This window comes from Geotrypetes seraphini, chromosome 4 (assembly GCF_902459505.1).
Source record: "Geotrypetes seraphini chromosome 4, aGeoSer1.1, whole genome shotgun sequence".
NCBI lineage: Eukaryota > Metazoa > Chordata > Amphibia > Gymnophiona > Dermophiidae > Geotrypetes > Geotrypetes seraphini.
In genome coordinates this window covers 210,293,455-210,307,359 of record NC_047087.1, presented here as the reverse complement: position 1 = coordinate 210,307,359, position 13,905 = coordinate 210,293,455, and the positions used below count along the sequence as shown (strand labels likewise).

General features: G+C 40.8%; 2 protein-coding genes across 5 annotated transcripts in view; both read left to right on the top strand.

The window, feature by feature from the left end:
- LOC117359856 (hornerin-like) overlaps positions 1-1,156 on the top strand; it is a 74,449-nt gene extending 73,293 nt beyond the window's left edge. The window contains exon 9 of the mRNA XM_033943239.1: positions 991-1,156. Within this exon, the coding sequence (XP_033799130.1) occupies positions 991-1,046 (56 nt within the window). The 3' untranslated portion in view covers positions 1,047-1,156. The remainder of the gene's footprint in view (positions 1-990) is intronic.
- LOC117359853 (hornerin-like) overlaps positions 1-13,905 on the top strand; it is a 153,108-nt gene that overhangs the window by 79,402 nt on the left and 59,801 nt on the right. The gene's annotated exons all lie outside the window — the stretch shown is intronic.

Sequence of the window (13,905 nt, the reverse complement as noted above, 5' to 3'; positions counted from 1 at the left end):
GGGCATCAAATAATTTGGCGCGTGGCAGCCTCTACCATGGCTTTGTATAGAGGGGGAAGGGGGTGTAAAATAACTGACAACTGTCGCATTTATAATTTTTTTCCCATTCCTAAATTTTTATCAAGTTTATTAAAATTTGATGTCCTGTCTTATCAATATTCAAAGCGATTATACATAGTTTAAAATAAAAAATAAAACAAATCAAAACTAAACAAAAAAGGGAAGAGAAAACTAAACCATAGACACTTAAACATAATATAGAGACATATGAGAAGACAATGACTAACTGGTATTCCGAATAGGAAAAAAAAAGGGGATGAACTACAGTATTAATATAGGAAAGAACAAAAGCACTAGGGGTCACTCGGAGAAATTGAAAGGGGACAGGTTTAGAACAAATGCTAGGAAGTTCTTTTTTACCCAGAGGGTGGTGGACACATGGAACAAGCTTCCGGAGGAGGTGATAAGCCAGAACTCTGTACAGGGGTTCAAGGAAGGTTTGGATAGGTTCCTGGAGGATAAGGGGATAGAGGGGTACAGATAGAACTTGAGGTAGGTTATAGAAGTGGTCAGTAACCATGTCACAGGTCGCGGACCTGATGGGCCGCCGCGGGAGCGGACCGCTGGGCAGGATGGACCTCTGGTCTGACCCAGTGGAGGCAACTTCTTATGTTCTTAAAAGGAGGGGAAAAACCAGAGGGTCGGACGAAAAGGCCGAGCTAACGTCTTAAAGCATCCTTAGAAGGACGATTGTGCATCAAAAGCGTCTTTAAAAAGAAATATTTTTTAGCAGATAATTTTTAGCAGATAATTCTGTGCTTATCTCTGAGGCCCAGGTTTCTTCCCATGTTTATGGCTGATGAAGTAAATGAGTGAATAGCATTTAATTAGTAATAAATAAATAAATAAGCAGAATGTATTTATAATTATACCTATTTTAGTGAAGAAAGTATTAGTGAGCATGCATCAGTATTCTGTTTCTTATTCCAGGTGGATGTCAAAACACAGACCAGCAGAAGCAATGCACAGGTGGATCAAAGAAGTGAAAAGGCAACACTGAAGCTTCCCTTTCCACAAATAAGAATCAAGCATGTTATCCTCTTTGTTTAAATTGGCAATTATTCAGATTTCAAAAGATTGTTAATACCAAACAATATCTTGTCATCAAAAATCCCTTGCTCAATACACTGTTTCCTTGAAACAATAAAGCAATCCTAATGACTGAAGCATATCATATTTGTCTGCTTATCTCTTTATAAAAAAAACTATATATGTTTAACACCCAGGCCTCAGGTCTGCTGGTTTCACAACAGTCTTGGTCAAACAGATTTTATTTATGTATTTATTTGTTTTTTTTAGCCTGTCCTCCCAAAAAGGTCCAGAACGAGTTACAATATTTCATACACAATATAGGACATACCAGTTACAGACAGTTGTAGTAAATCTTTGGGAGTAAATCTCCTACTGACTAGCTTCCTTTATAGATGGTTATTAATGTCTATTTTCAACACTGATTTTGTGTATACTTATGAGCACTGACGCATTTAAATAGCCTGCCTTTACCGCCATTTAGTAAAAGGAGCACTATATCTTTTTAAAACCTAGGCCTCGGGTATGTTGGTTCATAACAGTCTTGGTCAACCAGGTATTGTAGTAAATCTTTGGGAGTGAATTGGTACCATAACTAAAGCGCGTCAACAATCACACAATGACATTTGCATGCATGACAAATGTGCGCCAACGTTTCCTGGTCTTTGAGAGCTTTCCATTTGCGCTGTGAGTGGGGGTATGGGTGGGAAACCCCCCAACCCCCCCAGTAAACTTAGAAGTGCTCACACTCCCTTTGGGAGTTTTCACACTCTTAGGGAGTTTTCAGTGTAGTGGGGGAGGGGGTTCCCCCCAACAAGAGCATGCGTACTTGTAAGTTTAGTGGGAGGCTTTTTCCCCCTCACAGCGCAAAGGGGAAGCCCTGAAAGGTAGCACACATCTGTCCTGCACGCAAATATTACCGCGGGATTATCAGCGCATCTTTTGTCCGGCGCGCTTTTGACAGGTCACCAGTGAATCACCTACTGACTAGCCTCCTTTATAGATGGTTAATAATGTGTATCTTCAAACACAGATGTGTGATGAAACCCTTTGGATAGGGCAATTTGAAAGGTGCTGCATTTCCCGATCTAATGCAATACTAAATCTGATACCATTATGATAAAAAGAGAAAACTATTTATGCTTCTTTAAGCATTTTCTTAATGTCACACTTTGATCCTCAGTTAAATATTTCCAATCCATATTAATTTAGAAGAATGTCTTGCCCTTCTACTTTAATTTGATTAACCAATATCATGATAAAACTGGGCTTTTTTCCTTCTTCTAGAAACACCCCAACCACGAGATGTCATGTCTGTTCAAATTAGATTGTAAGCTCTTGGACCACAAGGTCTACAAATTCCAAGAGGAATTAAGCCGGCTTAGCAGACAGGTCGGTTCTCAGACCAGACACAAGTGACCAATCGAGTAGCCGGTTGTCAAAAGACCTTCAAGTCCCTGTTCGGAAACCAAATGAAAGGTCACTTTGGGAAGCCACAAAACTTAGAGTCTTGAAGAAAACAACAGTTTTTATTAGCATACATATGCGACTCCTGAGCTCCAAGCTGGCTTCAGAAGTTCCGAAAACAGGAAGTTATAGAGATATTTATACATTCTTCTGGCTATACTGAATTCTAGAAAAAACTTTTCACGTGTTACTTTTCTTAACAATCATTGGTGCTAAGCTCACACTAGGAGGTCATTAGCAGGTCACTTATCTAAGCCCTGCAGTCATGTCGTTTATGCTGAGATAGCCATAACAAGTTAGAATGTCCAAGCTAATACCCAGTACAGGCAGGGTAGAATATGAGATAAGTTAGGTCTGCAGCTAAACATAATTCAGCATTTTATTAAAGAGAAAACTTAGTTCAACACTTAGGAAAACCAGTCCCAGACTCCTTCAATTCCACCCACTTCCCTCTGTCATACACACACTAGTTTAAACACTTACAAACCTGTGTTATACCATGATGGACACAGTGTGTATGAGGTCCTTAGTACAATCCACCAGCATATTTGCATTATACCCACATAGAAACATGATGGCCCATCTAGTCTGCCCATCCACAGTAACCATTATCTCTTTCTCTCTCTGAGAGGTCCCACGTGCCATGTAGTGCTTGATCTCTTCATCCCTAATAGTTCTAAACACACACACACTCATTTTGCCCTTCCGGCCAGTGGAGGGGAGGCACTTCTTAGGGCACAGCCTGGGTATGATGCTGTTCAGGCGATTGTGACTTTCAATGTTTTGGCCCACCTGCAGAAGGCTGCTGTTGTTGGAGGTGCAGGAGAATTTGGGAAAAGTGAGGAGTGAAACTGGACATGAGGAGGGATAAGGGGTACAGAGGCGGATGCTTTGGGCCCAGAGACCCTTCCTATTACAGCTTCAGAAGAAGGTTAAAGACTTATCTTTTCTTCTTATAATGACTGATCTCTATCCAATATACTCTCTATAATCTGATATTGTAATAATTTTATTGTAAGCCGCAAATTTTATTGTAAGCCGCAATGATTCCTTGTTGAAAATTGCAGAATATAAGAAACTATATGGTATGAACCTAAGAACATATGGTATCTGCTCTGCTTGCTTGTGTCTGCAGCTTGTATCTGTACTTCAGACCAATGCTGGCCTACCACCCACTGCAAGCAGTTACTAGCAGATAGAGTACTCAAAGTGGCCTCTCTATCTTTCTTTGTGGCTGTCACAGCCTTCCACCTGCTAGGGTCTGGCTAGGGGGGATTCAGCTGAGGAAAGGCTTCAGTGGCCAGAGTGAAGCTACTTTCAACATGGTGAATGCTGGAAATGAGCTGCAGTAAAAGCGCCTGCTGTGCTAGGGCTGAATAATGGGATGGTGATGAGGGTAAAGGCCCTGAGGAAGTTGGGAGGACAGATGGTAAACCTGGGGCTAAAGGGCGAGCAAAACGGAGTGAGGTGACAAACATCTGTAGGTAGGTAAAGGCTAATGGAGATGAAGGGGCAGAGGGTAGACAAGGAAATACTGCTTTAGATGGTAAGACATTAAGCAACAGCCCCAGTTTCTCTAATCTTTCAGCATATGAAAGGTTTTCTATACCTTTTATCAATTGCGTCACTCTTTTCTGAACTCTCTTGAGTATTGCCATATCCTTCTTAAAATACGGTGACCAATATTGAACGCAGTACTCCAGATGCGGGCACACCATCGCCCGATACAACGGCAGGATAACTTCTTTCGTTCTGGTTGTAATGCCTTTCTTGATAGTAGCTAGCATTCTACTTGCCTTCTTAGAAGCTGCTGCACACTGTGCCGATGGCTTCATTGTCTTGTCCACTATTATCCCAAGTCCTTTTCTTGGGTACTTTCAACCATTACCAGCCCTCCCATCGTATAGCTGTACCTCGGGTTTCTGTTTCCTACATGCAAGACTTTACATTTCTCTACATTAAACTTCATCTGCCATCTCGTCTTCCACTCTCCTAGTTTGTTCAGGTCCCTTTCTAAATCTTCGCAGTCCTCTTTAGTCCTAACTCCACTAAATAGTTTGGTGTCATCTGCGAATTTTATTATTTCGCACTTTGTCCCTGTTTCTAGATCAGAATAGGCCCGGGAGCCTTTCCTGGGGGTGGGGCCTTGGGCACATGGTCAGGTTGGGCCCATGTGCCTCAGGCCACACCTCCAGGAGGGGCCTAAGGCTCCCGGGCCTATTCTGATTGGCCCAGGCACCTTAGGCCCCACCAGTAGGCGGGGCTTTGGGACGGATGGGCTAATCCGGCCTCATTCCGTCGTTGGCTGCCTGCCGGACAGGCGGGTTTGGCTCCCGTCTGTCCGGCCAACTGAACCAAAGGTACGGGAAAGGGGGGTGGGGGTGTCGTGGGGGTCGGCCAGGGGTGTCGCAGGTCGGCTGGGGGGGTTGTCGGAGGTTCTTGGAGGGGGCGGTCATTGGGGGAGGGGGGTTTGCATCGAGGGCAGGAGGGCCTGGGATCCCTCTTGCCCGTAATGTAGTGCGGGGTGGGTGTAGGGGGTCACCGTGGTCAGGAAGGTTTGGGCTCCCTCGGGGGGGGGGGTCAGGATCAGCTGGGCCAGGAGGGTTTGGGCTCCCTCCTGGCCCGATATTGTTGGGGAGTCGGCAGGGCAAGAGGGCTTGGGCTCCCTCTTGCCCCGATCGTGTCGGGGGTGCTGCGGTTGGCTGGGGCAAGAGGGCTTGAGCTCCCTCTTGCTCCGATGTTGTGTGTATGGGGGGGAGTGATGCATCGCGGCAGGAAAGATGCTTCATCTCCCCTACCGCGATGCCATCACTCCTCTACCCGAACTGCCGCGGGTCGCGGCAGTTCGGGTAGAAGAGTGATGGCATCACGGTAGGGGAGATGAGGCATCTCTCCTGCCGTGATGGTTAGGTTGCCGGGCCGTTGAACCGATGGCGCCAGCGGCCATCAGCTCAGCGGCCCGTTTTTCGGCACTTAGACCTGATTTTATTTCGTCTAAGTGAAAAAGGTCTAAGTGCTGACTAAACTGTATTGGTTATACCTGTTGTACGGCTAGGTGTAGGTCGGCCCACCTCCCGCCCACTGCCTGCCCTTTCCCCTCCTCTAAACACACCTCTTTTCTCTCTGTGTGTTTAGAGGCAGGGGAAAGGCCTAAGTTGGTTTTAGATACATCTAAAAACCAGCTTTGGTTATAGGTACTTGGACGATCAGGCTTTTTGATCGTCCAAGTAGCCATTTAGGACACTTTTTAAACTTTTTTTTTTTTTAAATTATTACCCCCATAGAGTTTTGTATAAAGAGATGTATGGTATGTTTCAATCATTAGGATTGCTTTATTATTTCAGGAAAACAAGGGATTTTTGATGACAAGATATTGTTTGGTATTAACATTAAAGACTAATCTTTTGAAATCAGAATAATTGCCAATTTAAACATGCTTGATTCTGATTTGTGGAAAGGGAAGTTTCAGAATAGACTTTTTACTTCTTTGATCCACCTGTGCATTGCTTCTGCTGGTCTGTGTTTTGACACCCACTTGGAACAAAGAACAGAATATTGGTGCATAGTCCCTAAAATAGGTATAGTTATAAATACATTCTGTTTATTTATTTATTACTATATAGATGCTATTAACTCATTTATATCATCAGCCCTAAACATGGGAAGAATCCTAGGCCTTTGAGATAAGTACAGAACCTGCTAAAAATTAAAGAATGGAAAAAAAAATTATAAATGCAAAAGCTGTTTCCTATTTGACCCCCCTCCTTTGACAAAGCTGTGGCAGAGGCTGCCACATGGCAAATGTTACGACATCCATTAAATCCCTATGGGCGTCGGAGCGATTACCACAGCAGCAGGCACTGTTGCTTTGTAAAAGGTGCCCTTAGCTTGTTAACTTATTTTTAATTATATTTCAACAAGCAATTTATGAGGTTTCAGAAAACACTGAAAAACAGATGTTCTCATCCAAGTGTAACACTCCCGTAGTGCTTTCCACAATCTATAAGAATTATCTTAGCTCTCACACCTCCTCCTTTACTAACCCGTAGCGTGGGTTTTAGCGGCGGTAACTGCTCCGATGCTGATCTAATTCTTATGGGGGGACAATTTGCTGCCTTATTTATTTTCAATAAAATGAGCCACAAATTTGAAATATAAGTCACAGTATACATTTGCACTAAGCTAGTAGTTAAAACTGTGTGTGTAATAAGCTTGGAGAAAATAGACATAAAATTAATAAGGGATCAATGAGGATTTGAGTTGGAAATTTAGGGCTCCTTTTACTAAGCTGCGTTAGCGTTTTTAGCGCATGCAGCATTTTAGTGCACGCTAAACCCATGCTACATGGCTAGAACTAACGCCAGCTCAATACTGGCATTAAGGTCTAGTGCGCACAGCAATTTAGCACACGCTATTCCGCGCGTTAAAGCCCTAACGCGGCTTAGTAAAAGGAGCCCTTAGAATAATATACTCAAACTGTCTGTATGAAAATCTGTTTAAAATTACTTTGCTGAGTTGGAATAATTATTACTGAGGCCTTATTTATGTGCTCAGGATAGAATTGTGTGAAGTTGTAATCTACTGGAAAATTAATGTAAACTTATAAATTCAGCCACTGAAACTCTAAAGTCAGAAATTAAAAAAAGCTATAAGAACCATGACTTGTTCTACAAAATAGTCAAAGTTATGGAATAATTATCTAACAATCTAACATAGGGTTAGCAAAGTAACTTCAGTGTAACCACTAAGAAGGGACAAAGCAATCAAGTATAGGCAAAACACCTCATTACTATGCACTGGATGCCATAAGTATACCATAAATACTGGAGTTATTTTGCCAACTCTGATTCACTGGGCTTCAAAAAGTCATAGCCCAATGCTTCTGGGCTGCTTCTTAAAGGAGTTAGGTACAATTATCTTACGGACCCTTCATCTTGAATATTTTCTGATTATATAAATTTCACATCCTCTCAAGTCTCCCAGGGCTACCTTCCTATGTCCCTGGTGTCTAGCAAGTACCTGGTCAAAATGGCCACTAGGGTTCATTTTTCTGTATACTAAATTTGTTGCATCATTTTTTTTTTTTCTTTATTTTGGAATGAATCAAAAGCTACATTCTATGAGTACTGTGATATCTGATCACACTGACCTACATCATAACAACCCTTGGAAGATGAACTTGACTCAAGATACACAAAGCACAACAGGAGGAAATGTGATTTTAAGATACTTAAATCTTGAGTGAAATTAAACAAAATTGCATTGTCGCTTATAAAATATTTTCTATGGAAAATTGTTCCAATGCATTAAAACTTACGTCCAGAGACTGCCAACTCCAGCTTGAGAGCTATGGGAACTCTGACTTGACTGTCCTCCACAGCTACTGCCCTGGACAGATGTAGATGTTTCTGATAAAATAGAATAAAACAAAAGGTGTTTGATTCAGTGCTGATTTGCACCTGAAGTTTGCTGCTCATTTGTAACTTTTTATAGGATAGCCACAAATTTCAAATGTTTGGCCACTTGATTTAAATTTAATCTAAAATTAAACAGCAGGTTTTATTGTTCAGTCATAATTGGGTCTCCTTTCATACCTGGAATTATAAATTCTATGCAACATGAGGACAATTTCCTGAAATCTGAAACTACAATTCCTTAAATAACAATATCTTTACAATATAATTTAATAATTGGTCAAATCTCTGTCATGAAAGTATGCCATTAAGAATAGACTATGAACAATCACATGTTTAGTAAAATTAAATAAAATGCTATTTTGTCATGAATATTTCAACAAGCAATTTATGAGGTTTCAGAAAACAAGGATCTCTGAATATTAGAAGACACCACTGAAAAGCAGATGTTCTCATCCAAGTGTAACACTCCCTTAGTGCTTTCCACTAAGGGAGTGTTACACTTGGATTGCATTGATACATTTTCAGAGCTGAAAAGTTCTTAGCCCAACCAAGAAGAGAGTTGTGTGAAGCCATGAAACTTACAAGTTATTCCACACTTTTCTTGACACTTTTCATTTCACTTTATATCACTGAAACAAAAAGTGTTAAGAAAAGTGTGGAATAACATAAGTTTCATGGCTCCACACCATTCTCTTCTTGGTTCGGCAGAGATTTTTCAACGGTCCCTTGCATGTAAGCAGACCCAAAGATAGCACAGTAATGATTTTCTATAGACAATAGACAATTGTAAAAAAAATCCATTAAAACATGCCCAGAGAGTTGGCCTTTCTGTTGGCAGGAGCCAGCTACAACATGTGAGCTCTGACTTGACTGTCCTCCACAGCCACTACCCTGGACAGATGTAGTTGTTTCTGATAAAAAAAGAATGGAACAGAATATGAAGTATGATTCTGAGGAATCTTGCTGTGGAAGAGCCTTATTTTCATAATCTCCTAATGTTTAATCCCCAATTTAACTTTTTAAAAGATAGCTTCATACTCTGACCAATAAACCTTGGCCAAAAACCACATATCAATTTTGTTTTGGTGTATCAATTTAAAACCCTCTGTAGTAGATTTAATTGTTTGGTGATAGAAACAATACCAATGTAATATTCCAAATTCAATTTGTGTCAACATTAATTGTAAAATAAACATTTAAATAAAGAACCTTTACTCTTTAATGATATTCAATACAATTACATTATCAGTAAAATAACGATCTATCCTTGTATTAAATCATTTTAATGGTTGTGAATGCAGAAATCCAAAACGATATCACAACAGTTTAAAAGCAGATTCTATGGAAAAAGTGACTGTAATAAATTAAAACTTACGTCCAGAGACTTGACTAATCTTTTGGCAGGAGTTATTTACTGAAATCTGGGAGCTCTGGCTCTGCTGTCCTCCACAGCCACTAACCTGAACAGATGTAGATGTTTCTGAAGATATAAAACCAATAAGGGGCCGTTATTTTATAAATGTAAATATCTCTAATAATCAAACAAAAATTATAAATAGTTTCTACAAATTAAGATTTGCAATGAAACAAAACTTACGTCCAGACACTTGACCTTTGTGTTGGGAGGAGTTATTCACTACAACCTGAGAACTCTGTGAGCTCTGGCTCTGCTGTCCTCCACAGCCACTGCCCTGACCAGATGTAGATGTTTCTGAAGAGAGAGAACAGAAAAGAAATTATGATTCTAAACATCTCTAAAGATCAATCAATAACTTTTAAATAATTTCTAAGAAAAAGTATTGCAATGAAACAAAACTTACGTCCAGACACTTGACCTTTCTGTTGACAGGAGCCAGTTGCAACCTGTGAGCTCTGGCTCTGCTGTCCTCCACAGCTACTGCCCTGACCAGATGTAGATGTTTCTGAAGAGAGAGAACAACTCCTTTATGATTCTATGAATGTAAACATCTCTAAAGATAATTAATAACATTTAAATTGCTTCAAAGAAAAATATTACAATGGAACAAAACTTACGTCCAGACACTTGACCTTTCTGTTGGCAGGAGTTATTCACCACAACCTGTGAACTTTGTGAGCTCTGACTCCCCTGTCCACCACAGGCATTGCCCTGGCTAGTTGCAGATGTTTCTATAATGCAGAAAAGAATATAGACTGAGTTTGTGAAGCCTTGGTATTATCTGATTATAGTTCTGTTTTCCAGCTTATTTTATTGTAATCCACTTTTTTATTGTAATTTCACTTAAACTGAAAGGGCAAAATGGAGATGCCGATGCATTCAATAGTCTTTCATTCACAATTGGCCAGAGCCCCTCTCCCTGCTTTCCGTCCTCCAAAATTTTAACTTTTCTGTGTAAACAAGCCATTATAACTATTTCCTTTGGACAGAATCTAGAGTTATTTCCATGAACCTTAAAACTGGATAATTACCTCACATACTGTAGCTAGATTGCGAGCCTGCTGGGACAGATAAGAAAAATACTGAGTACCTGATCACTACGTTCAATATAAACTGTTTTCCCTTCTGGTTTGTAAAAGGGATATAAATAGATAAGATTAGAAAAAAAGATAATGTGCTTCACTATTTGATAGACAGTTATATTGTCCTTCCATCACAGAGTGCTGAATCCAAGCTTGCAAACATTACATGGGTTTCCTACCTAGCACTGTATCATTCTGTTACAGGGCCATTGATTTAGGACCAAGCCATTAAGGATATGCTTAAAAAAGAAATATGACCCCTTTATCTTAGGAAAATAATTGCAAACTATATCAACATTAGAAGCGACAATCATTGTCTTATAATGAAATATAACTTACGATCATAGCTTTGTCCTTTATTTTGGCAAGAGTTGTTTCCTTGATTCTGTTGGCTTGACGTCTGCTGATTGCACTGTCCTGCACCATTACCACCCTTGGCAGACATGTTTGTCTCTCTCTCTCTCTAGCTCAATGCAGAATAATGAGAATGGATTTGTGAATTTTTGATCTTCTCTTTGTGAATGATCCATTTATATACAGAAATAATGCTCTTTCCTATGCCACATCACCATCTTAAATGCTTTGGTGAATTCATTGACAATTGTTTTAATTTTTGGCCTAAAGGTAAGGTGTACTGTATATATCCCAATGCAATCTTCTTAGTGGATTGTCTAACATATACTGTACATTGAAACATAGAAACTTAGACAATAATAGCAGATAAAGATCATGGGCCTGATATTGAGACTGCAGGAGGCAGCCTGGCTATCTCTCATGGTTGGTGGCGAATCCAGAAATTTAGGGCTCCTTTTACAAAGCTGCGATAGCGTTTTTAGCACGCGTAGAATTTTAGCGCGTGCTAAATCCGCGCTATGCAGCTAGAACTAACGCCTGCTCAATGCTGGCGTTAGCGTCTAGCGTGCGGGGCAATTTAGCGTGTGCTAAGCGTGCGCTAAAACCGCTAGCGCAGCTTTGTAAAAGCAGCCCTAAATTGCTGGTTCATATCCAGTAAACAGCATTGAATTTCAGGAGATTTTTCTTGGCAACTAGAAATATTGCTGGTTAAGTTTATATTCATCAGTTGCCCTGCTAGGTTTTAATGCCCAGCTCTGATAAACCTTCTCTTAAATTGTGCTGAATATAGTCTGTCCATTCATACCATCTAATATTTTTGTCTTTCCCTTACAGATCCTATTTATGTTGTCATTATTAAGCCTTTTAAAACATTGAGATAGCAATAAAATACATAAACATTTTCTCAAGTGTATTTACATATATTTCATTGTCAAATGTCATTTACTACTCCCCCCCCTTTTTTTTTTTTTTAAAGTTATGCTTGCAGCTGCCGAACGACAGTGGCACCAAAACCCTTTTAATCCTTATGGGCTTTGGGTCAGTTACACAGCGATCCGAGCTATATAGCTTTGTAAAAAAGGCCCTACATTTGTGCACCTGGTGTAATGGAGATTTAAGTTACTTGTCCGCAATCACAAGGAGCAGAAGTGAGATTGAGCCAGGTTCCTCAGGTCCTCAGTACTCTGTTCTAAATATTATGCTACTCCTGTTGATACATTAATTTATTTTATGGTAAGATTGCTGTGACATTGTCCTTGATGTTATATACAGTGGTACCTCGGTTTACGAGTGCACCGGTTTGCGAGTGTTTTGCAAGACAAGCAAAACATTTGCAAACCTGGTGCCTCGTAAACCGAGCTTGCCTCGCTGTACGAGTGCCCTCCCCCCCCTGCGATCCGGCATCCCCCCAGCGATCCGGCATCCCCCCCTGCTCGCGTTGCCCCCCTCCACCGCGATCCTACTTTCCCCTCCCGAGCACGTCAATGACACTAACTTTACCCCGTCTTGGCACCAGTGCTGGTGCTCGAAGATCCTCCCTCTTCTGGCATGGCCTGGGCTGGGCGGTGCGTTGGAGATCCTCCCTTTTCTGGTCTGGGCTGGGCTGGACTGGCTTTGAGCATTTGCGCATGCTCAAAGCCTTCTGGTCTCGTTCTCAATCAGCGCCTTCGTAAAAGGAGCCCTTAAATTTATATTGCAATAGGATTATCTTGAATTACATTCTCTATTTTAGGACTCATTGTACTTTCTACTTTTTCTGCATGTAGTTTTCCAAGAATTAGTATAAGCTATTTTTAGTTGTAGAAATTGTATATGGCCTATTGAGAGATTTATTGTTTGGAATGAGGCCTGATGGCAACTTCCTATAACTGTACTTGTAATTTTCCACTTCAGAAACTGGGGGTGTTTTCAAGCAAATGACTCTAAATTAGTGTAAGAATTTCCTATAGGCATGATTAATGCCTAGTCAGGTCAGTAAAAAGACTTGTAGCCTACATTTGAAAATTGATGGAGAAAGGATTAAAGTGAGTTGCAGGAGATGAATAAGCCCAATTATATCCATTTCTAGATTACTTCCTAGTAACTGCATGTTCATTTCATTATGGATTAGTCATTTTTTTCTCTTTCCAGGTGAGTAACTCTGCTTGTCCAATGTTACTCACCAATCAATAGTGTTGTGAACAGGGCGGAAGTATGATATGGATTATACTTGCCAACACTCATTTGGTGCCTCAGATGTTAGACCTGTTTCTGGGTATATTTGACCACAGATTCTAAAAATGGCACCAGTTTTCTCATATCGGCTCTAGTTTAAGAGATAAAGAGCACGTACCATATACCACTCTTCACTCTGCTCTTCCATTAAAAAATCAGGATATTTTAATGCAATGTTTAAATTAATATCTTTTAAGCATTAAGGAAACATATTAAAAATTAAAAGAAAAATGTACAACATGAAAATCTACTTACTTCATAGCAAAAGCACAAGTTTATGATACAAACTTTCCAGTCATTCGACACACAAGAAGCTCCTTTTGTAAGACTTCCGAGAATGGGATCTACCAGGACAATCCCGCATAAGATTCCAATAAGGGAGCTTACAGATTAACTGTAAGCTGATAACAGTGACTGAGCGAATCTGTTATAGTTGTAGTGGGGTAGGGGGTGGGGGGTTGGAATGAGAGGGTTTGTATTGGGAGTAGAAGGTGGCAGGGATTGGTTGTTGGGGTGCTAGGACAGAAGGATTGGATGTTAGGAAAGGAGAAGTGTGATTGGTAGAGGAATTGTGGTAGGAGTAAGTGGAATTTGGCGGGCTAAATCATTTTTGGGAAGGGTGGGAGTGTGGGAAGAGGTGGGTAGGTAGGGTTACATTTGTTCCCTTCCCGCCTGCCTAGTTTTGGGTTATAAGAACATAAGAACATAAGCAGTGCCTCTGCTGGGTCAGACCAGAGGTCCATCGTGCCCAGCAGTCCGCTCTCGCGGCGGCCCAACAGGTCCAGTACCTGTGCAGTAATCCTCTATCTATACCCCTCTATCCCCTTTTCCAGTAGGTAATTGTCTAATCCTTTCTTAAACCCCA